We start from the raw sequence: 22,774 nt of genomic DNA, 5'->3' as shown, positions 1-22,774 counted from the left end.
CCCCAGGGCCCCAGAGGCCCTCCCCAGCCAGGACAGGCCTTCACCTCAGGATCCCCAACTGCTGAGTCAAATCCTGCCGAGACGAGCACCAGCTCAGGGTCAAACTGTGGACAGGGCCAGGTGGGGATGGGCAAGAGAGAGCCTGGAGCAGAGGTGAAGGAGGCCCCTCCAGAGAGTGCTCCCCACCCACAGGGCTCTGTTCTGCTCGGGGGGGGGGGGGGGGGGGGGCGGGGGGCGGGGGGGGGCGGGGGATGACACCTCTGGGCACGGACTCCCCCTCCCACGCTCCTCCCACCAACACCATGCCTGCCCCCCATGCAGTTACCTCAAAGGCCACAGGGAGCAGCACATGCAGGAAGGCAGCCATATAGTCAGCATTTCCCATCCCAACCTGTGGCCACCGGGCATCAGAGTTGGGCCCTGGGGGGGGGGGGGGGGCTGGGGTCTTCACCCCTGGGGCCCAGGCTCTGGGGGTGACCCTGGAAGGATGCCCTGGACTACGTTCAGGAGGCCTGGGGCTGTGGGGCAAGGGGTGAGGCCTGGGGGAGAGGCTCTGGGTGGGGGGAGGGGGGGCACCTGGTTCCAGGGCAGGTTGACAGTGAAGCCACGGCCCTGCCCCAGCCCAACAGCATCTGCATCTGACTCTTGAAGATAAGGCCAAAAGCAACCATGCTCATAGCGGTGCCAGGAGAAGTAAAGAACACTGCGGACAACCGGCCGAGGTCAGAAATCGGAGCTCAAAGGTCAGGACCTCAGCCCCATGGCTCCCAGCAGGGGGTCGCAGGGAAGGCTGGTGACCCCAGCTCACCTGGGATCATCCTCAAAGATGTACTGGATGCCCTGACCATGGTGGACATCCCAGTCGACAATGAGGATCCTGCGGACAGGCAGTGCAGAGGTCACTGAGGGGCAGGGCCTCCCACCTGGGGGCCAGAGCCCACCCCAAGAGGGGAAAGGACCGAATGGGGTCTGCCAGCAGCCCACTCCACCGCTTTCCGTCTGGCCTGGGCCCTGCGCACGGACAGCCCAGGACACACCTTTGCAGACCGTGTTTCTGCTGGGCGTGTTTGGCCGCTATGGCCACATTGTTGAACACGCAGAACCCGTTGGCGGCAGCCCTCTGGCTGTGGTGCCCCGGAGGTCTGCGGGTGAAAACTGACACATCAGGGTCATCCTGTGCCCTCGCAGGGCTCCCCACAGCTGGCGGCAGCCCAGAAGGGGACAGCCCTCACCTCACCAGGGCAAGCCCATTGTGCGCGGCTCCTGTCAGCACAGCATCCACCAGCTGCAGCGCGGCCCCCACGGCCAGCCGGGCACAGTGGAAGGTATTCTGCGGGGGCAGCGGTGCAGATGAGCCCCCCCCCCCCCACCGCCCTGCAGCTCGGGCTCTGCCCAGGCCTGTGCCGGGCTGCAGGTCCCAGCAGCAGCAGCTGGTCGGGCATGCAGGGCATGTGCACGCTGGTGACGGAGGGCATATGGGCCAGGGTCAGCAGCCGCAGCCATGAAATGGGCACGGGCATGCAGATGTGCATGTGGGGGGGGGGTGTCCCCAGGGCCGCACCGGGTGGAAGTAGACAGCATCGTACTGCCCAGACAGCGCCCGTAGTTCCTCCGTGCCCAAGGCCTGGGTTCCTCGCAACAGGGACACATACTCTGGGCTGCAGAGGGGCAGGCAAGCAAGGCAGGGTCACCAGCAGGAGCAGGAAGGGGAGAAGGAGGGGCCGTGCGCTGGTGGGACCGCCCACCTCACGGTTCCCTCCCCCTCCCACCCAGTGGTGAAACCGAGGCAGGTAGGGGAGATGCTCTGTTTTCAAGATGCGGGCAGGCTGGGCGGCCCCACGTGCCAGGCGGCCTCCTCTGGAAGGTGGGTCCCCGGGATCTGACCTGTGTACCAGGCCCAGCTCTGCCTCTGAGGCCTCTCGAGCTGCCAACTGTAGACACCTCTGCTCCAGGCCCCCCTGCTGCAGGCGCTCAAGGGCTGCGGTCAGGCGTTCGGGACGCTCGATCTCACACTCAGGGCTGCGTGGACACAGAGCTTAGCGTCCAGAGCCCCCTCCCCACCCTCCCCCTCTACCAGCTCACACTTACTCTTCCCAGAGCAGCCGGGCGGCTGTCATTTCCTCATGGTACACGAGTGCGGTCCTCATGGCCCAGCCGCCCTGGGGGGGTAGGGGGGTGGCGGGGAACCGGTGAGTGCCTGCTCCCTCCTTGCAGCCCCGGGGAGCAGCTCAACCCCTGGGCCACAGCTGGGACGGAGCGCACGGAGCCTGGGCACGAACGCGCAGAATCCAGGCACGGAAGGAGGCCGCAGGCCGCAGTCGGGGTCGACCGGGTGGCTCCCGGACACAGGTTTCCGGCTTCCTCAGACTCGGACCCGGCACGGTCCGGCCCCCGCCGCTCAAAGCCCCGCCCCGAAGCGCGGCCTGGCCGGAGGGAGGGGGCAGGAGCGGGAGTGGACTGGTGTGCTAGGGGGCAGGTGCGCGAGGGGGGGAGGGAGCGGGGGCGGGAGTGGACGCGTGTAAGAGGGGGCAGGCGCGCGGGGAGGCGGGGAGCGGCAGGGGGCGAGAGTGGACGGGTGCGCGAAGGGGCGGGAGTGCGCGGGGGGGGCGGGAGTGCGCGGGGGGGGCGGGGGGGCGCGGGGGGGGGGGGGGCGCGCGAGGGGGGCGGGTGCGCGAGGGGGCGGGTGTGCCGGGGGGGCGGGTGTGGGGACCCAGGGCCAGTGTGCCCCGGACCCCGCAAGACTGTCACGGCGGCACCACTGAGTGTCCCGGTCCGCCCCAAATCTCAGACCCACGCTGACCGCGCAGGCCAAGGCGTCAGACCCGTCCGCAGCCCATCACGTCTGGCGCACCCCAGGGGCCCATCCTAGCCAGAGCTCGAGGAACAGCTGCGAGTGAGGGGGCGAGGCCGAGGGCCCGCAGGAGCAAGGCCGCAGGCCGGAGAGCCCCCGCCTGGGCCGCGTCGAGGTGTAAGGAAGTGTCAGGGCCCGACTGAAGCTCCAAAAGACCCTGGCCGAAGAGCAGAGTCGGAGGCTTAGGTGGTGGCAGAGACGTTGGACAGGGGTCGCCGAAGCGTGGGGCGAGGCAGGGCAGAAGGCCTAGCGGAGGGAAAGGCGGACACAGGGAGATCTGAGCGAGGAAGGAAGGAAAGGAGGCGGCGCGGACACAGACCCAGAGCGAGACGGCCAGAGAGAGGAGGCATGCGGGAGCCAAAGGCCTGAAACCCGGGGCCTCTGCCAACCCGGCCCCGGGGGAGGCGGGGCCGTGGGCCGGAGTACCGGAGCGGCGGGCTTATCGGAGGCGGGGCCCTGGGGTCTCGAAAGCGGTGTTCTGAGGGGGACGGGCCCAGGGGAGGCCGGGCGTGGGGGAGGGCGGGCCTGTTAGAAGGCGGGGCCGGGAGCGCAGGTCCTGGGGACTTGGGGTCTTGGAAGCGGGGCCCTGGGGCGGGAGTGCCACCAATCCCGTTCTCCGGTGCCCCAGAAGCGCAGGAATGGCCTCTACGGCGGTAGAAATGCAGCCGGCGGCCCCCACAGGGCCCTACCCCCTGCGGCCCGCGACCCCACAGGGGACCCCACGGTCCTGATCAGGGCACCTGCCAGGGCGGGCTACGGGCGTCCTACCGAAGCTCTGGGCAGACTCCGATTGGCTCATTTTGGGTCACGTGCCCGCCCCTGAGCCAATCACGGTGGCTATGGAGTGGCGTACTCTGAGTGGCCACCCTGGGCCACGTGGCTCCAGAGGGGCCTGTGGCGGACCGCCCCTCCCGATCGCTCTGAGCGGGGGCTCGGGGCAACCGTCTGTCCCAGAGGTATCGGAGACCCCCCAGCAGAGAAGGCCGGTGTCCACTTTGGCAACTTGTCTGACCGTACTTGGCTGGGTTAGCTGTTCGCGTGTGCAGCCGAGCTCCAGGCCGAAGGGGGACAGCCGGGCCCCGCTTTCGGCACACCTGCCGTGGGGACAGGTGGGAGGAGCCAGGGCAGACGCAGGAGCCCCAAAGTGGCCCCTGACCCAGCTGTCAGCTCTCTGAGACGTCCAATGGCTGGCAGAGGGCGGCACGGGCTCGCCGTTGCGCTGGGGTGTGGCCGACGAAGGGGCAGGAGGTTTGGAGACAATAGAACCCATTCGTGCGCTGTGCCCCAGGTGTCTCAAAGCGCCAAGCGTGACCCCTCCTCACCAGGAACCTGGCCTTGGAGAGTGCAGGGAGCTCAGACAGCTGGGACTGAGCCCCAGGTCGGACCCTAACCCCGTCCTCATCAGGCCCTGCCTGGGGTCTGGCTCCAGAGTTTAAGCCATTAGAGGAAGGTCAGTCCACAAAAGGGCAGGGGCCCATCCCTAGTGCGGGGGCTTCAGGCTCTGGGCTCACTGTGGACCTGGGAGGAAGGGGGTCCCCAGGCCCAGCTGCTGAGCAGGGGCTGAGACTCTAGGGCCAGCTTCTCTATGCCAGGCTGCAGCTCAGACGCCTAGAGGTGGAGATCCAGCCTGAGAATTAGGAAAGCGAGAGTGGGATCTGTACAAAAGGGTTTATTTCTTTCCAGCCACGTGGGCATAGCACTTTCTGGGCTGGGGGTGCAGGAGAGTCCACACCAACGCCCCCCGGGAGAGACATCCCTGAGTAGGCGCTCTGCGCCCTCCCTGTCCTTTCTCAGCTGTATGAACTGGGCTTCAGCAGGGGCTGGAGCGAGCAGGGTCAGAGGGCAGGCCTTGACCCCAAGGCTCACCCACCCCCACAGGCTCTGAGGCTTCTTGTTGCACCTGGGGGAGAGGACCACTGCTCAGGGAGTCAGAGGCCAGTCCCCAGTCAGGTTGACATCCTGTCCAGAAGGTCCAGATGCTCCCCCAGGTTAGGCTGAGGTGGGAGCCTTGAGATCAGGATAACAGGCTTGGGAGAGGGGGGATCCATGGAACCAGAGGTTTCCTGGGATGTAAGCCCCAGCCAAAGTCACAGTGATAATTAGGATCCCCCTTCCAGGTAGAAGCCCCAGCCAGGATCCCCAAGGTGTCCTCACCACCACTGTGGAGGCCCAGGGGTCTTCACAGGGCCGTCTCCTTGGAGACCTTGGTCCCCAGCTGCCGGGGAGGCTTGAAGCTGAGCACTTCTTTATATGTGACACCTGGGTCGGGGTGGGAGAGACGGACCATCAGGGGAGAAGGGGCCTCATCACCCTTCAGAATCACCTCCTAGGATTCACACCCAGGGTGGAAGCCAGTGACCCAGGAAGAGCACTGAGTCCTGTGAGGTGGGGGTGGGGGAGGGGAGAGCTCCCAGGCCCAGAGCACAGGCTGTTCGCCATGACCGAGGGGCCCAGCTGGTGCCCAAAAACATCGGAACCAGAAGTCATTGCTGGAGTGCAGGTGCCAGACAGGCTGCTTTTGTCCTCACACGTGACTTCATCCCAGGCTAGGGCCACACTCAGCCCACCTGTGTCCATCCACAGGGGCTATCCACCCTGATGGGGCTCCTGCAACCCAAACCCACCGCCCCTGGGGTGGCCAGGCAGGCCCTGGCCCCATAGCCTGGTGTAAGGAGCCGTGTGCCAATATAAATCAGTGTGTCTACTCAAGTGGAGCCACTCAGAATCCCACCAGAACACACCCCAGCTTCTGGATCCAAAATATCCACCAAAACTTAAATGAGAAGAATTCCCACAAACACCAGTTTCTACCTTCCTCGCCTGTTGGTCATGGCCCCTAAAATGTGTTCCCAGAGCAAGCCATCCCAAAGGAAGGGAGAAGGCCTGACTTGCTTTCCCTCTGAGCAGTTTGCAAAGGGACAGGTTCTGCTCAGCCTACCCCAGCATTCCCATATTCACCTGGCCAGTGCAGCACCTGTTTGGGGGACACTGGTCCTCCAAAGCCCAGTTCAGGAAACACTGTGTGTTTAGAGCAGGTGATCTATGTGGCTGGCCCTGCCTGTGGCACCCATGTGTTCCTGCCCCATCAGGTGCCTCCTAGGCCCTTCATCTAACCCTAACACCGGGGTCAGTCCACACAGGGGAGGTCTGTGTGAAGCTGGCTGTTCCCAGGGAAACAGGAGGTGATGAGAGTTTGCATTCCTGACCAGGGGCTCGGCCACAAACAGGTCATGTGTTCACCATGGTCTGTAGTAAAAGCAAAAGCTCTTACCACTGTGTGTGGGTGGGGACCACAGAAAGGATTCTGTGGCCCGTGGTTTTCATGTTATCTTTTTTAGCAACAGAAAACTTTCATCAAACCAAACCAAACTTAGAAGCACAAATAAGGGTGGGGCCCTGCCAGAGGCACGGAGCAGCCCAGTGGCCAAGGAACAGGGTCTGAGAACCACCAGTCCCGTCCCACCCCAGCCCCATGTGCAGCACCAAGGCCCCGGGTCTGAGGCAGAGCCAGGACGGGACCTAACTGCTGTCCTCAGATGTGCCCAGCACCCTCCAGGCTGGCCCTGCAGCCACCAACAGAAAGATACCAAACGCAGCCCTCATTGCCTGTCATTCTGCAAAGCCAGTCCCAGCATGGGGCCTGAGGACCTGGCAGGTGTCCCTGGGCCCAGCCTGAGGCTCAGCATGTGCTGGCTGGGCCCTGAGAGGTGAGGATAGGGGCCTTTGGTGTAACCCAACAGCCGGTGCCAAGCCCGGCTTTGCTGAGCACAGGCTTCAGTGGGTCTGAACTGCTCAGCGGGACTAGAAGGGATGGGCAAGGGGTGTGGAGGAGGCTGCCTGCGGTGGGCCTTATCCTGCTGGCGGGACAAGAGGGGTGTGCAGTAGTCAGGTGGGAGGGGTCCTAAAAGGGGCAACGAGGGGCACCTGCGTGGCTCAGTTAGTTGAGAGTCTGATTCTTGGTTTTGGTTCAGGTCATGATCTCAGGGTCATGAGATCGAGCCCCGTGTCAGGCTGCACACTCAGCAGAGTCTGCTTGAGATCTTCTCCCTCCCTCTGTCCTGCCCTGCCTCGCCTGCACACACGCCCTCCCCCACAAAACAAATAAGTAAATCTTTTTTTAAAAGCGGGGGCAAAGAGAAACAAGGACAAGCTCAAGAGGCAACAGTGGAAGTCTGGGGGACAAGTGGGTGCAGAGGGGCTCCAGAATGGCCCAGGTCTCTGGCCAGGACATGGGGAAGATGGGGGCAGCCCTGGGGCCGGGCCAGCAGGGTGGGGAGAGGCCAGGTGCTCACAACCGCCCTGAGCTGGGAGCTGCCTCCCACAATTTCCAGAACTCACCTCCTGCTCTTGTTAGTTCTGAACCCCCTGCCAGGGACATTCTTTCATCCTTCAACTCCAGCCAGAGGTCACCTTGGCCAAGAAGCCCCACTGCCCTCTGACTGTTGTATTCCTTACCTGCATCCCCAGGTAGGGGGACCCAGGACTCTGAGCCCTGGCGCCCTGCACTGGGCTCCCAGGGTCCCTCCACAGGCCCTGCCCAGAGCTCCACCAACTCACGTTTCCACTCGTCCAGCGTGCGGTCCATATCATCAAAGGACTCATCGTACTTCTGGGCCTTGGGCTCGTCCTCCGTGTCCTGCAGTGACTCGAAGTAGGGGTGGGTCAGCGCCTCGGCCGCAGTCACCCGCCGCTCTGCATCTAGCACAAGCATTTTCTCCAGGAGGTTCACAGCTGCGGGGAGGGCTGGTCAGGGAGGGTCCCAGGCCCTGATGCCCTCGTCACTGACCAACACTCCCCCCCAGTCCAGTCCTACCCAGAGGACTTGCATTAGTCAGGATGGACGCAAAATCCTTCTTCTCCAACTCGGGGAGGCCCTTCATGTAGTTCTTTGCCTTTTCAGGAAGAAAGGGTAAGGGACCAACCCACAGACCCAGGCCCAGCCCCTCCAGCCCCCATCTAGCTCCCGACTGACATCAGCACTCTGCAGCCTCTGCACAAAGTCAGCGGGAGGCGTCCCTGTCACCTTCATGATCTCCTTCAGCTGGTCCAGGTCTGTGCCAAGCTGAGGAGCACAAAACAGGGCCAGAGAGCAGGGCACACCCCACCTGGCCAGGACAGCATGCCCAGCCCCCACCCAGGCCCAGGCTGCCCCCCCACAAGTGTAGGATACGGTCACTGCCCTTGAACAGCGTCTTCCCTGTAATCATCTCCGCCATGATGCAGCCCGCCGACCAGATATCCACTGAGACAGAAGCCCCTGCATCAGGGCTCTGTAGGCCAGGGAGGGCAGGGGGACACACATGGGGGGGACACAGACAAGGGGGCCATCTAGCCTGCCACACCCTCGCCCGGCTCCCATCCCAGCTCAGCAGCCTCCCCACGGAGGAGCCACCATTGGACTTCCCATAAAGAAATGGAAGCAGGCGGGTGTGGCCTGGGAGGCTGGTGTCGGGAGTGGCTGAGTCTCTGGGCAGCTTCTTACCTGTCTGTGTGTAGCGCATCCAATTCAAGATGACCTCAGGCGCCCGGTACCACCGAGTCACCACATACCCAGTCATCTCGCTGTCTGCCTGCCTCGCCAGGCCGAAGTCCAGGATCTATAGTCAGAATCAGGAAGGTGGGGCGAAGAGGCCCCCAGGGAGTAGGTGGGTCAGCCTGTGATCCAGGAGAACTGGGCACACCGGGGCCTCCTGCCAAACCTCCAGGACCTGAGGTCATGGCCACAGACTCCCCAACAGTTCCTCCCCATGGCCAGTGCACCCAGCCCCCCTGACCTCGCCTTCCACCACCCTCAGGAGCAGGTGCCCCGGTGGGTCTCCTTTCCCTGTTCCTCTACTCCCTGCTGACCCCAGGACCTGGCCAGCACATTTGGAGAGGTCCCCTTGGCCCTACCCTGGCCCAGGCATGGGGAACTGGGGATACCTCCCTCCCTTCGCCTCAATGAGATATGGAATGCGCCCCATGCCCTAGTGTCTGCATCTAGTGCCTCCCCTGGCCTGGACGGCTGGGGTCTGGTCCCTCTCCTCAGGCCTGAGGGCCAAGGGCAACAGGCAGATGGACAGGTGGGGAGAACCCTCCCCGACCCAACACACACCTTCAGCTCACAGTCCTCATTCACTGCCAGATTGCCGGGCTTCAGGTCCTGGGGGCGGGAGAAAGGTGGCCGTGCAGCCCCTCCCATGGGGGTGCACGGGGGAAGAGCCCACCCTGGCCAGCCCCACCCAGCAGCCCTTCCAGGAAGGTCCCTCGGCCCCCACAGCTGCACACGGGCATCACACACACTGCCCTGACAGGCCAGCAATGGGGGCTCCTGGCAGCCAGGCCCCTCCCACACCTACAGGCCAGAGGAAGTGCCCGCCACCACCAGGACTCACCCTATGGATGATGCCAGCAGCATGGATGTACTATGGGGACAGAGAGACGGTCAGCGGTGGCCAGCTCACTGGGACCTCAGAGCCATGGGCCAGCAGTCCTACCCCAGCCCCAGCCCGGCTTGCAGCATGCCCCGCACACTCCCACCTTTAGCCCCTTCAGCATCTGGTAGACAAGGAACTGGATTCGGTCCTCACTCAGCTTCTCGTGCTTCATGAGCTTGCCCAGGTCAGTCCCCATGAATGGCATCACCAGGTAACTGAGGGACCGGGGTGGGTGCAGACGGCAGGTGTCACACCCACTCAGCCCCGGGAGATCCCAGAGGCGCCCCCGCAGCATGCAGGCTCCACCTTCCACAGGGCAACACCAGGCTCCACCCACCTCTCCAGCGCACACCCACAGCTCTTCCGCCCACCCTGCCCCAGAACCGTCAGGTGCATCAGGGCCGCACAGAGGCTAGGATCTGGGGAGCGCCAGGGATCACAGGCAGAAGAGGGTGCAAGAGAAAGGAGGGCAGGGCCTGTGGGCAGTGGGGGACGGCAGGATACATGGGTGGGAGGAGCATGCCGGGCAGGTGGAGGGAGAGAGACACAGAGGACAGACATTCAGCACAGGGGCCTGTGCAGGTCCTTGACCTCTGCAAGGTCAGGCAGTGAGGAGCCTGTCCTCAGCCCTTCCCCGGCTCAGCCCCTGGCTCTTGGCCGGCCCCAGTGTGAATCCAGGGATGGCAGCCACAGGCAGGCCCCCCTGCTACCCCTCCCCTGCCTGCCAGCAAAGGTCAGCAGCTCTAGTTACAGGCTACCCAGGATGCCAGGGTCCCAGAGCACGGGACCTGCCGACTAACCATGCAGTCCCGTGCTCACACCTCCAGCTCCACCCAGCTGTGTCACCACCATGGGTCTGGGGGGCCTGTGACAGGGGGTGGGCTGCGGTGTGGGGACGGGGTGGGCAGTGTGCCTCCCGACCCCGACCCGGGCTGCAGGGACCCCCACACGCCAACCCAGAACCCGAGTCAGCAGCCAGGAGCAGCCCAACACGCCTTTGCCCTGCGCAGCCTGCCCAGGACCTCACTCACAAGTCTGTGAAATCATCCAGGGTTTCATCAGGGGTGAACACGTCCAGCAGCCCGATGACCTGGGGAGGAGGCCGGAGTACCGTGTGGGATGGGGGCACAGTGAAGGGCATGAGGGTTCGGGTACACCCCCAAAACTGGCACTGTGCTCCAGGCAGGAAAGCCCCCTACAGCTGTCCCCACCCCCCCACTGTCCCCATCCCCCCCACTGTCCCCGCCCCCACACTGTCCCTGTTCCTCCAGTCCCTGTCCCCCCACTGTCCCCACCCCCCCACTGTCCCCATCCCCCCCACTGTCCCCGCCCCCACACTGTCCCTGTTCCTCCAGTCCCTGTCCCCCCACTGTCCCCGCCCCCCACTGTCCCCATCCCCCCCACTGTCCCCGTCCCCCCCACACTGTCCCTGTCCCCTCCGCACTGTCTCCTGGCAGGGCGGCCCAGCCCTGGCACACACGCCCACAGACACAGGCTATTTTTGAATGGTGACTGCAGGGATCCTCTGGGGGAGGGGCAGCCCCAAGTCTGGGTCAGCTCCCAGTCATCCAAGGAGCTCCAGCCCCTTGGCCCTTCCTCCCCCTCTTCTTATCCCCACTGAAGACCCGAGACCAGGGTGGGACAGCCTCCCAGGGGAGAGCCAACACCCAGCGGGTCCATCAGGGAGCCTTGCCTCTGCTGGAGAGGCCCAGGCAGGCCAGCGGCTAGAGCTGGCCCTGCTGATCCCTGGGAGGCCTGTATACCGGAGTGGCCAGGGGGGCACGTGGATGTGCCGGGGGGGACGCCTGGCAGAGGCCATGTGAACGATGGCCGAGGAAGAAGGGAGAGCACTTCAAGCATTTGAGGAACACGGGAAGAAAGGCCAGGTGGCCAAGGCCCAAGCCAGGGAGCAGCCAAGGAGAGGCCAGACGGAGCCTGGGCAGGCCCTTGCATGCCAGGTGAAGGTTTGGCTTGGATCCTAAGAGCTGCTGAGCAAGGGTTTAAACAGGTGTGATGCTGAGTGTGTCCCCCTACCTGCTGTGTGGGGACAGACGGGGGCGAGGCGAGAGTGGACACAAAGTGGAGGGACAACTAGGTGACCAGGGCCAGGGTCATGGGCATAGGGAAGGGGAGGACAGAGAGGGATGTTCAGTGAGGGGCCTGGAAGCCAGTGAGGCCTGTGGCACCAAGACAGTGTCTTGGCAAGAAGAGGACAGAGGACACGGTCCCCAAGGGTAGGGGGGATGTCAGGTTGATAGAGACTTCTGCGCCTCTGCAGGGTGGCTTCTGGCCTGAAGTAGGAGGGAGGGCAGAAGGGCAGGACCTGGCACGGCTTCTTACAGCTCAGCGTCCTCCTAAGAAAGTAGGGTTATGATTGGCAGAGCCTCCCGGCTGTGCGCAGGGCGCCACTGAGGCAGGAGCACCTGGCTGCTCATGGGTGGCACAGAGGAGGGGACTGGGCCAGGGGTCGGAAGCGCCTGAAAAGAAAGCCCTGAGACCTTAGGGGAAGGGCAGGGTGGGTGGGTGGGAGAGGGGGACAGCTGGGGAGGAGGATGAAGCCTTGCGTAGCAGACTCTGCCCTCATGGGAACCAAGCCTGCGCATGACTGAGTGTAACCAGGAGGTGGTGAGGTCGGGGCAGGGCTGGTGTCCATCATGAATGGATTTCACCTGGGAAGGGCTAAGGGCAGAGATGGAAAGTCTGAGTGAATGAAGAACCCACTCAAGGGGCTAAGAGGGTGAGCATCAGCCAGGAACTGAGGGAATAAGTTTCCTGGTGGACATGGGACTCATTTTCCCGGAAGAAGGCTGGTGGCTCTGATGATCCAGGAGGGACCAGACCATCTGTCAAGAGCATGATTAGCCCGGGGTCTGGGTACCCAGACCACCAGCCCTGAGACTGGGCCCAAACTCCGGGTGAGGCAGGAATGGCCTGTGTGGGAGGGGGAGAGTTTAGGGTTGTAGGAGGAACATCGTGGAACAACAGGAGTTCCGCCAGGAGAGAGGAGGGCTCTCAGTAGCCAGCAATGGCCACTAGAGAGGCCCACGGCAGCCACACGTGGTGCTCTATGGGCAGGTCTGGAAACAAGGGAGGCCTTTTCCTGGTGGGGCCCCAGATCTGCCATCCCCCACCATGGAAGGAGGCATCTCTGTGCTGGCCACTATGCCTCGTGCCCTCCACACACCAGCCCCCTCAACCCCTCACCACAAGAGACCCCAAGGCTCTGGGCTGCCAGTGCCGGGATGCTGACTCCTGCCCATGCCCAGCTGTGCATTCCTGAACTGAGGCTGGGGAGGTAGACTGGAGCAGACTGTTCAGCAGAGGGGCCTGAAGGGGTGGAGAAAGGGGGCCTGGGGTGCGGCTGTGGAGGATGCCCAGCAAGAGAGAAGAGGCTGAGGGCCCCTTCCAGGATAACCGCTGGTCACATGTGAGCGTCCTCTCTCACCTCCAGGCTCCCGGCTGGAGGCAGGGCTGGGGTGAGCTGTGGACGAGCCCTTGGCCTGAGCAAGTGGTGGTGCCTTGACTAGGGCCTCGGTTGAGGAGCCAGATGTGGCCCCAGGAGGAAGCCAAGGAGCTAAGCCCTTCGCAGGCACTGGCCTAGCAGCGAGAGCTAGACCCTAGGGAAGCTCTCTCTGGAAAGAGGCGGGGCTCTGGCCTCACCACGTGGAGCCCCCCCCCAGTTCTGGGGTACAACGCCCCGACCCCGCATCTCCACCCCAGCACACGGGTAGCAGGGACCCCATCCTCTAGGGCAGGATTTGCTGGCGAGGAGGGAGAGGAGCAGAGGCAGTGGACGCGGGGGCCCGGGGCTGGCGGCCCGGGGCGACTCACGTTCTCGTGGCGCATGTGCTTGAGGAGGCGCAGTTCGCGGTAGGCGCGCTTGGCGAAGAGCTCCGACTGGAAGGGCCGGTACAGCTTCTTGATGGCCACCTTGGCGCCAGTGCGGCTGTCCACGGCCGAGCTGCGGCACGCACTGGTCAGCGGGAGGGCCGAGCCACCCCGCGCCGACGCCCGCCACCCCGCCCGGCTCCCGCTCACCACACCGCGCCGTAGGCGCCGGAGCCCACGGGCTGCAGGTCCTGGTACACGGCGCGCACCTCCCAAGCCGTCTTGGTCACCTCCTGGCGGTAAAAGCCCCTGCGGGCGGGCGGCGGAGAGCTCATGGCGGCCCCAGGCACCGCCCCGCCACGGGCCCCGTGGGCGCTGCGCCCCGAGGACCGGGGACCCGGGATCAGCGGGACTCCCTGGGCGCGCGCCCGGGGCCACCGCGTGGCAAAGCCCGCTCCGCGCCGTCGCCCGTGCGCCGCTGGGGCCCTCCGGCTCTCCGCTCCCGGGGCCGCCCTCCAGGCGTCAGGAGTCGCCGGCCCCGGCCCGACCCCGGCCCCGGCCCCGGCCCGGGGAGCGCGCGGTCCCTCCCCTGCCCGCGGACCAACCGGCCCCCGGGCCGCGCGCACGTGACGCCCCCGCCGGCCCTCTGGCCCCAGCGGAAACCCGAGGCGGCCGCCGCGGGGGGAGGGCCGGGGGCTGGGGGGAGGGGCGGAGCGGGGGAGGGCAGCGCCGCCAGGCCACGCGGGGCCGCCTCTTCTCCCGGGCCGGACTCCCCGGGCCCGGGTGCGGGTGGCTTAGCACAAGTCCCGTGGGGCGCGCAGACCCTCTTTAGTAACCACGCCCCCAGGGAGCTGGGCCCGTCCTGGGCAGCCGGAACCGCGGCCTTCTATTCCCAACTGCAAGTCCCTGTCCGCCAGCCTGGCCAACTCCACCCCACCAACCCGGGCCCCCACCCCTGAGGCCCCTGAGCTGAGCGCTGTGTCCCCCACGTAAACGGCCCACCTTGCAGGCCGCCCCCTTCCCCTGGGGCTGATCCATCCACGTCCCAGTGTGGCGTCCCCAGCACCTACGGCCTGCATCCCCCTCTCCCTGTGACCAAACCTAGGCTGCATCCCCAACATCCCTCCCTGTGACCACCCGACCCCAGGCCTCCCAACCCCTGGAGCCAGAGAGGGTGGTCCTGTGGGTCTCCCTTGGGCCCTGGTGCACACCCAGCTCCCTTCTCTCCACCCACCTGGCAAGTGGGAAGCCTGCTCCAAGCATGTGCAAGTCCCTTTGCCTGTCCCACCTTCTTCCCATCTTTCTCCCTCCTGTTTGTCCTGAGCCTGGCCTCTCCTCTCTCTGCAGAAAGTTATACCTGACCCCAGGGGTGAAGGAGGGCCCTACTTGGGCCCTCAGTGCCCACCCCCCCGGCCTTATCCCTAGGTGGGGGCATGAGCATCATCCTTCCAGAGGTCTGGCCACATCCTGGACCAGATGCTCCTGGAGGACAGAGCCCCCTCCTCGGCCTCCCCCAGCCCAGTGACCCAGGTCTGAGAGGGAGTGGGGTAACAGGATCCCCAGGGCCCCCCGCCTTTCCCTCTGTGCCCTGCTGGCCACCATGAATCAGCAGCTTAGAGCCGGCCAGAGCAGCTTTACACCTGAGCTGCAGGCTAGTCTTCCGCAGCACCCAGGAGTTGGAGACTAGCCAGAGAGAGCGGCCTGGGGCTACTGGAGCCACCACCACCTGTGCCCCTCATGCCCTGGGCTGCCTCCTCCAGGAAGCCCCTAGCTGGCCCACTTATTCCCTGAGGTGGGCCCAGGGGTCTGGCAGGTTTCCCCCTGTGGGGCATGTTCCAGCTCTGCTCCCATCCCCAGCACACACACACACCCCAACCGCAGGACTTGGCCCAACCTGGTCTGCAGGGTTCCCTAGGACCTGAGGCCCAGTAGCCACACTGACCAGGGCCCTGGTGTTCCGACTCCCAGATGGTCTCCACCCCCAAGGCCCAGGGGAACGGCACAAATGCCCCCGTCCTGGGGACGTTTTGCCTGATCCCTGTTGAGGCTGGTGCCCTTCCTCACCTGAGCTGCAGTGAACAGTAGGCTAGTAGCTCAGTGTATGTCCTGAGGGCTGAGGCGGCCCTCTTGCCCCTTAAGCAGGAAGGAAAAGAAAGTTTTCCCACTTTACCCAGCTCCAGGAAAGGATAAGCCTTTGCTCCCAGAGATTGTCCCGCAGCAGCTTCCCTGACCGCTGAGAGAAGGGGCAGATCTGCAACCAGACCGGAAGCTGAGCTTGCCCAGTGAGCTCCTCAGCAGGGCAGCTGGGGTTGATTTGTGCATGGCCATCAAGCTCTGTCCCGGGTCAGAGCCCATTAGCCTGGGTGCAGAACTCACGCCACCCCACCCCCAGTGGCCCTGGGTTCTCCGGGAGCAGGGAGGGTGCTGGGCTGAATACGGCTGCTTGTCTGACTGGAGACCCAAGGGATCTGGGCAGTGCAGGGTCTGGGGGGGCCAGAGCAGCTGGGGGTGTGACGCACAGATCCAGCCACCCTCTCCCCAAGCAGCGGGGACAGCCAGGCAGCGGGGCCTCGGGACTCGGGACACAAGCTGAGTGAGAGAGAACCCCCTTTATTGTGAAACCCTCATGCAGGCACTTGACGTTGAGACCTCTGCAAGGTGGGAGGTCACCACCTGACACACGGGACACCACCCCCTCACAGAGAAGCCCCTCGATGGGGGACCCACACCCCCAACACATCTTGGGCGGGGTCACGTCCCAGAGGTTACTAGATCAGCTCCGTTCTGGAAGAAGAGAGGATGCGAGCTGACCCATAGGCCAGAACAGCCCAGTGCTCAGCTGCAGGGCCGGAGGGTGGGCAGAGGTAGAGCGGGCAGAGGCTTCTTCATCAGCTCCAGGCCAAGGTCAGGGTCTGAGTCCAAGGGTACACCGGTGGGCGCCACTCCCCCCCCCGAATCAAGGCTGGAGCCCCCGTGCCCACCAGCTCTTCCTGCCTGCCACAGCCCCCACACTCAAGGAGAAAGCCCCTGGCTTTTGTCCCCTGGTTGCCCCTTGCCCACCTGAGTCCTTCGCACACTGCAGCCAGGATCTCAGCGGCAGCACCCCACCCCCCACACCGGGAACTGAGGGAAAGGAAGTAACAGTACGACCCCTCTCTTCAGGCTTCTTGCTGGTCACGTGCCTCGACACGTCAGTGCCAGGGGAGCACGTTAGTACACGTGAGCCCCCCACAGCCCAGGTGAACACGTGGCCCCGGGATGGTCTGCTCCTGTGATTCCTGGCGGCAGTCTCAGCTCTCAGACCTTCGGGTCTCAGCATTTCCCAGGGTAGCCCCCACTCCCAGGTCGAGAAGCTCTGACAAGCAAGACCCTCCCTTCAGTCTCCAGAGACCCCCGCCCCAGGGCACCATGCCCTCCAGAGACAGCCCTCTGGGACTGAGAAGATCTGGAGACAGACACACTCCCCAGGGGAACCCCTGTGGCATCCAGGGGAGGTCCTAAGGGAGACCTAGATTGTTGGAAGGAGGCAGGAGGACCAAGGAAGTCCGGGATGCTCCGTCTAGACTCCCACACCCGCGGCTTGCACACATGCACACCATCGTGCATGCACATGCGTACAGACTGCCCACGAGGAGCCGCGTGCAGGCGGGGGACCCCAGGCTAGGGTCAGGGCGCTGGCCACAGTGGTGTTGGGAGGCACCCCTCGTGGGAATGAGGCAGGCTGAGGAAGTGGGCCGGCACGCTCCGGCCCATCCGCCGGTCCCTGTGGCTGGCGGGCACATGCCCCTCACTGCTCAATCTGCAGGCTGCCGGGAGACTGCGGTGGTTCTGCAGGCTTGAAGCTGAGGACCTCCTGGTAGGTGAGCTCTGGGAAGTGAAGGGAGAGGGTGACATCATGCTGTCACCGGGCCACCGCCCCCGCCTCCCTGTCCGGTGCCAGCTGCCCAGCCCAGGCCCACCACCCTGAGGGCAGCCTCAGCCCCTGGGGCTTCCTTCCGGAGCCTGCCCTGTGCCGCCCGTGAGCCTCTGCCGGACACACCCAGCCCCAGGAGTGCGGGGAATTCGGGGACCACTCTGGGCAGGAACTGGACACTTCCGGCAGGAAACAGGCAGCTCCTAGCCTGCGGGGGAATGAAGCCCTCAGGCCCCTGGGCTCCACTGCTCCCACCCCCCTGGCCCTCCTCAAGCCCACCCTTCCACTCCTCCACTGTGCGTTCCTTGGCCTCAACGCTCTCATCATAGGGCTCAGCCTCAGGCTCATCGTCCGGGTCATGGTACTGGCTGAAGTAGGCATGGGCCAGGGCCTCGGCCGCACTGACCCTCTGGTCACTGTCGAGCACCAGCATCCTTCCCAGCAGGTCCACAGCTACGGAGTGGTCAGTGGAAAGGTGGTGGTCAGTTGTGCATCTAGGGCCAGACATGGAGCCCAGCCCAGACCCAGGGCCCATCCTCACCCAGGGGGTTGGCTCCATGGAAGATGCTCCTGAGGTCCTTCTGGGGCATGGGGGGCAGGGACTGGATGTATGTCCGGGCCTGGGGGCACACAGGAAGGGCCTGAGGGGGTGGTTAACACCCTACCTCCACTGGCCCAAAGCCAGGCAGGGACTTCCTGAAGGAAGCCCCCAGACCCATTCACTGCAACAGGACTGGACAAGAGCATGCATAGAGGGGCGCCTGCGTGGCTCAGTCGTTAAGCGTCTGCCTTCGGCTCAGGTCATGGTTCCAGGGTCCTGGGATCGAGCCCCGCATCAGGCCCCCTGTTCGGCGGGAAGCCTGCTTCTCCCTCTCCCACTCCCCCTGCTTGTGTTCCCTCTCTCGCTGTGTCTCTCTCTGTCAAATAAATAAATAAAATCTTAAAAAAAAAAAAAAGGGAGCATGCATGGACCAGAGGCATCCCCCACTTTGGGTGTGGTGGCTCCAGTGCCTTACCTGGCTCTCCATGCCTGGAGCACCCCACTGTCCTTGGCAAAAGCACTGCTAGTCAGTGCTGAGATTGTGCCCTCACTGTCCCTCGTGCCAGGAATGTCTTCCCTGTTCACCTGTTTCTCCCTGAAAGGGTCAGGCACCTGCCTTGGGCTCTATTCCACTGTGACCCATGTTTCCCACATGGTTCCCGGTCTATTCCCACAGAGCCCCTTCCTCCGGAGTGCCCAGGAGCTTGTTTAGCAGAGGGAGCTGATGGCTGGTGACTCACGTGTTCTGAGGATATCTTTGCTAGAACCTCAGGGCTGGGTGTGCCCACCACCTCCATGATTCGCTTCAGCTGGTCGATGTCTGCCTGGCTGAGGAAATGCCTACTGGCCAGGAACACACCCTTCCCAGGCCCCCCGATCCCAGACCTTGGGGCTCTGCCAAAAACCTGCTCTCCTACAGCTGGAACCAGCGAGCCTAAGGTGGCCCAGCATGGGGCAGAAGAGGCCAGGCCAGCCAGAAAGGGCCAGTGCCCACCTCCCCTGAGCCCCACCCAGAAAAGGGACCCTGGCTCACCCTCCTCCCCAACCTGGGCCAAGGATACAGTCATTTCCTGGAAAGAGGGCCTTTCCCTGGAGCAGCTCAGCCATGATGCAGCCCACAGACCAGATGTCCACTGTTGGGGAAGGAGTCTCCATTAGCCTGCCCTCCCCAAGGACCCTCTCAGAGAATTAGGGATCTGCCCCGACTGTGCCAGCTCAGTGGCCACTCAGTCAAACCCAGGCCCCAAAACAGCAGACCCCCTTACTCCTCTAGGTACAACCCTGGGTAAGGGGAAGAGCTAGCCCAAGACCTATTGTGCTTGGCCCCTCTAAGGTCTGTTTTTCCATGATGGTCCCAGACCTTGCCTGTCCTCCAAAGCTGGACACACCTCCCCAACGGCCTTGGTTGTGACAGCATACCCACCCACCCACCCTCCCCAGGCCCTGGTGCGAGCTCTGCCTGCCCACCCTTGTCCAACACAGCACACCTGCCGCTGTGTGGGTTGACATCACCTGTCTGGTTGTAGTGCATCCAGTTGAGCATGATCTCAGGTGCGCGGTACCACCGAGTGGCCACATAGCCAGTCATCTCCTCATCAGCCTGGCGGGCTAGCCCAAAGTCCAGGATCTAGAGCGACCACCAAGCTTGTCAGCACCTCCCTGAATGCCCCCTCCACGGCCGGCAGGCCCCTCACCCGCAGGCGGCTCACCCTAAGCTCGCAGTCCTCGTTCACAGCCACGTTGCTGGGCTTCAGGTCCTGCAGGGCAGGTGGGTTGTGAGTGCTGGAAGAGCACCTGGGCCGGGCCTGCAGAAGCCCCGACCCTCTCCCGGACGCCGCACCTACCCGGTGGATGATCCCCGCAGAGTGGATGTACTGCGAGGGGGAGAGGGGGACACGGTGGGAGGGTCAGGTTCTGACCCCGGCACCGCGCCCTGTGCCCGCCCACGCGGCGCCCACCTTGAGCCCGCGCAGCAACTGGTAAACCAGGAACTGGACGTGCTCGTCGCTCAGCGCCTGGCACTTGACGATGTTGTTCAGGTCCGCGCCCATCAGGGTGGTCACCAGGTACCTGGGAGGGGTAGGGGGTCAGCACAGCGGCCCCGCCCCCCACCGGACGCGCTCCCGCGTCGGCTGCCACTCACACTTCGCTGAAGTCCTCAATGGAGGTGGCCGGCGTGAACACGTCCAGCAGCCCGATGACCTGCGTGGGGACGGGGGTCATGACTCGGAGCTCCCGCCGGAGCGCCCCCTGGGTGCTGCGTGCCCCGCGGGGAGCCCCGGCCGCCAGGCGGACCGCCCCGGCGCGCCCCGCTCACGTTCTCGTGCTTCAGGTGCTTGAGCAGCCGCAGCTCGCGGTAAGTTCTCCGCGCGTGGATCAGAGACTGGAAGGGTCGCGACAGCTTCTTCACCGCCACCTTCTGGCGCAGCCGCGCGTCATAGGCTGAGCTGCAAGGGCGCCGAGTGAGGCGGCGCGTGGGGGCCCGGCCGAGCGCCCCCAGGCCCTGCTCCTGTCGGGCCTGTTCTTCCCCGCTCTGCGCGTCACTCAGATGGTCCCTCGGGTGGACCGGCACCTGGAAAGCCTCTCCTCTGTGCCTCCTTGGGGCCTGCTCCTTCTTCAAGAGGCAGCCCAGCGGCATTCCAGCCCACAGGGTCCCAGCCTGCCCCACCAGGGAGTCCTAGGGCAGGACCTGGATCTTCCCCCCCAGCTCAGCATGGGGCTGGGGGAGAGTCTCCACCAACCAGGTCAGGAAAACAGCCATTGCAAACCATCCCTTTTCACTCCAAACCGTCCTCCTGCTCCCCTATTGGTTCATGGCTCCGGGAGGCTGCCTCAGGGTTTCCAGAGCCACCTGCAAAGCCCCTGGGTCCCCAACACCTCTGAATATTCAAAATATGGAGGAAAAACTGGCCAAAGGCTTTTACTGCATTATTATTTTTAAGAGTGAGAAACTGGGGGGGGGGGGGCGCCTGGGTGGCTCAGTTGGTTAAGCGACTGCCTTTGGTTCAGGTCATGATCCTGGAGTCCGGGGATTGAGTCCCGCATCGGGCTCCCTGCTCAGCAGGGGGTCTGCTTCTCCCTCTGACCCTCTTCCCTCTGGTGCTCTCTGTCCCTCATTCTTTCTCTCTCAAATAAATAAATAAAATCTTTAAAAAAAAAAAGAGTGAGAAACTGGGTACTATGAAGTGTCTGGACCCACAGAACATTCCCCTTGCCGCACCCCACTCCCCAGAGGTCCAGATGCTCCACCTCCGCACCGGCTTCCACACCCATCTACTCTTCACAGGAGACACAACAGTCATGGGAATCATCTTCAAATGCAAACGGTCTGCCCCCCCCCCCCCCAGAGTCCCTCTGGCCTCAGCATGGGAGCCCTGCTGAGAGCCATCCGCGCTTCCTCTCCCTGATAATCACTCCTTCCCTCCCTCTCACTTCACATCCACTCTCTAGATCCCGCTTCCCCCAGCAACGAGTGGAGTCTACACAGCCCCGGGAGCAGCTCCTGCAGCACCTGGGATGTCCATGGGCCCAGGTGGTGGTGAAGGAAAGCCAGCTATGTGCCTGGGGCATCCACGTGACTGTGGCCCGTTGGGGAGGGTCCAGGGAACTTCTGGGGAGGCAGGTAGGGGAGTGACCGCTCCTATGGGGCAGCAGATCCTTTTGCCCAATTGTGTCTGCACAGTCGAGTGACAGGGATTTGGCACTGGGTCACCAGCTTCATCAGGAGAACACAGGAACCCAGGAGAGGGCCATCACCTGCGCTGGGCACTGCCCACTAAGTGCAACGGGGAGAGACCCAGGCCTCCTTTGGGGAACTTGATACTCTCTAGGACCTCCCAGAAGGTGATTCTAGACCGGTGGTGATTCCAGCAAGGACTCTATATTCCCCAGGGACCACTCATGCATTATCCTGACCCTCTTCCGGCCCTTGAGGTCTTAGAGATGAAGAGAGAGGCCTGAGGCTGGAATGGATGAAATGGCCAGGCTGAGGATTCTGGCAAGCTGGCCAATGGCAGCAGATTGGGGAGGGGCGGGGCAGGGAAGAAGCCCTTGCTCCAGGCTCCAGCAATGGACCTCTGGAGTGTTCAGGAAGTCCCACTCTTAACTTTCTTTCAGAGCCAGGAGCAATGCCCCATCCCTAGGGGCTCCGGCCTCCCCACCTCCAAGACTCCCTCAGTGGACTGCAGCCACCTGGCTCAGGCCTTGGTAAGACCCCGCTGGGTTTTGGGGGGCACCTCTCAACATCCACACCCACAGTCAGCCCGTCAGTATTGCACCTGCAACCGACTTCCTGCAACCACCTTACCCTAAGACCCCCAGTCCCTCCCCAACCCCACACAGGCCTCAGCCAAATCCCAACCCTCTTTCCCATTTCCAGACTGTCCTCTGTCTGGGCCCCAGAGCCCAACTGTGGGGCTGTGGTCTGAGCTCTCTTGGTTAGGGCAAGAAATGGACTGGGGTGTAGACCCCCACAAGTATTGTACGGATAATGGTAGGCATCTCTGCTCAGGCCTAGGCCCCATCCAGAGTCTGAGACCCCTATAAAACGGGGGGAGGGGCAGGACCCACCGGGCAGTTTGAGGCCATTCTAAGGGGAGGGATCCTGCCCTCCCCCAAGCTGGGCTTTTTCTTTTGCAAACAAAACTACCCACCCTAGTACCCGGGCATCCGCCAGACCCCAGGGATGCCAGACCCTTGACGGGGAGGGGGGGAAGGGGCGGGGGGGGGGCCACCGTAGACGCATGCTTGCACATTTAGGGGCCCGGGAGACCCGCCCTTTCGCCGACTGTGACGCCGCAGGATTTGGGCCTGGTGGGGGGTGCTCCGGCTGGGACGGGGCGGAAGAACGACCCCTCTCCCCAAGCCCGAACGGCGCCCGGTAGGAAAGTTGCCTTCACGCCCCCCACCCCCATTCATGGCTGCGCTCCGCGAAAGGCCCGGGGGCGGGGGCCGGGCGAGGCCCCACCCCACGCCAGGCACCTCGCACAGGGAGGGGAGGGGGCGCGCGCTCAGTCCCGCCCGCACCTCCCCGCCCTCCCCGCCCTCCCCGCCGCCCCTACCAGACCGAGCCGTAGGCGCCGGAGCCCACCGGGCGCAGCCCCTGCAGCCGCTGCGGCACCTCCCACACCGTCTTGTTGAGCTCCAGCCGGTAGAAGCCTGCACGCGGGCCCGACATGTCCGAAGCGGCCGCCGCCCGGCCCGCGCCCCGCCCCGCGCCCCCGCCC

The 22,774-nt window shown here is 64.2% G+C and overlaps 3 protein-coding genes across 14 annotated transcripts in view; all 3 read right to left on the bottom strand.

Annotated features, from left to right (window-relative positions):
- HDAC10 (histone deacetylase 10) overlaps nucleotides 1-3,610 on the bottom strand; it is a 7,963-nt gene extending 4,353 nt beyond the window's left edge. For 4 of the 11 annotated variants that reach the window (XR_004675876.1, XM_034986034.1, XM_034986039.1 and 1 more), the window contains exons 1-9: nucleotides 2,089-2,514; nucleotides 1,885-2,019; nucleotides 1,562-1,658; nucleotides 1,233-1,330; nucleotides 1,038-1,142; nucleotides 809-877; nucleotides 577-703; nucleotides 326-391; nucleotides 45-104 (exon numbers count right to left, since the gene is read on the bottom strand). Coding sequence is in view for 10 of the 11 variants with exons in the window: in XM_034986034.1 (XP_034841925.1) it covers nucleotides 45-104; nucleotides 326-391; nucleotides 577-703; nucleotides 809-877; nucleotides 1,038-1,142; nucleotides 1,233-1,330; nucleotides 1,562-1,658; nucleotides 1,885-2,019; nucleotides 2,089-2,147 (816 nt within the window). In the remaining variant the exon portion in view is untranslated. The other 7 variants (XM_034986032.1, XM_034986033.1, XM_034986031.1 and 4 more) reach the window with 7 other exon arrangements.
- An 897-nt stretch (nucleotides 3,611-4,507) lies between these two features.
- Nucleotides 4,508-13,677, bottom strand: MAPK12 (mitogen-activated protein kinase 12). Its single transcript, XM_034986030.1, has 12 exons — nucleotides 13,306-13,677; nucleotides 13,099-13,228; nucleotides 10,299-10,357; nucleotides 9,371-9,482; nucleotides 9,226-9,255; nucleotides 8,946-8,993; nucleotides 8,334-8,448; nucleotides 8,022-8,093; nucleotides 7,824-7,903; nucleotides 7,665-7,743; nucleotides 7,409-7,582; nucleotides 4,508-5,110 (listed from the first exon to the last, which is right to left on the bottom strand). Exons 1-12 carry the CDS (start codon nucleotides 13,428-13,430, stop codon nucleotides 5,031-5,033), a joined length of 1,104 nt encoding a protein of 367 aa, XP_034841921.1. The 5' UTR covers nucleotides 13,431-13,677; the 3' UTR covers nucleotides 4,508-5,030.
- A 2,012-nt stretch (nucleotides 13,678-15,689) lies between these two features.
- On the bottom strand, nucleotides 15,690-22,740 carry MAPK11 (mitogen-activated protein kinase 11). 2 transcript variants are annotated; one of them, XM_034986028.1, is made up of 12 exons: nucleotides 22,610-22,740; nucleotides 19,867-19,996; nucleotides 19,693-19,751; nucleotides 19,508-19,619; nucleotides 19,394-19,423; nucleotides 19,259-19,306; nucleotides 19,062-19,176; nucleotides 18,611-18,682; nucleotides 18,290-18,369; nucleotides 17,550-17,628; nucleotides 17,288-17,461; nucleotides 15,690-16,962 (listed from the first exon to the last, which is right to left on the bottom strand). In XM_034986028.1, exons 1-12 carry the CDS (start codon nucleotides 22,723-22,725, stop codon nucleotides 16,883-16,885), a joined length of 1,095 nt encoding a protein of 364 aa, XP_034841919.1. In that variant the 5' UTR covers nucleotides 22,726-22,740; the 3' UTR covers nucleotides 15,690-16,882. The 2 variants fall into 2 exon arrangements, with proteins under 2 accessions (XP_034841919.1, XP_034841920.1); XM_034986029.1 differs by lacking the exon at nucleotides 19,394-19,423.
- Nucleotides 22,741-22,774: the final 34 nt, after the last annotated feature.

The sequence above is a fragment of the Mirounga leonina genome, unplaced genomic scaffold (assembly GCF_011800145.1).
Source record: "Mirounga leonina isolate KUSES-001 unplaced genomic scaffold, KU_Mleo_1.0 Mir_375, whole genome shotgun sequence".
Taxonomy (NCBI): domain Eukaryota; kingdom Metazoa; phylum Chordata; class Mammalia; order Carnivora; family Phocidae; genus Mirounga; species Mirounga leonina.
Note: the sequence above shows the minus strand (reverse complement) of the source record. Positions and strands in the feature narration are given on the sequence as shown.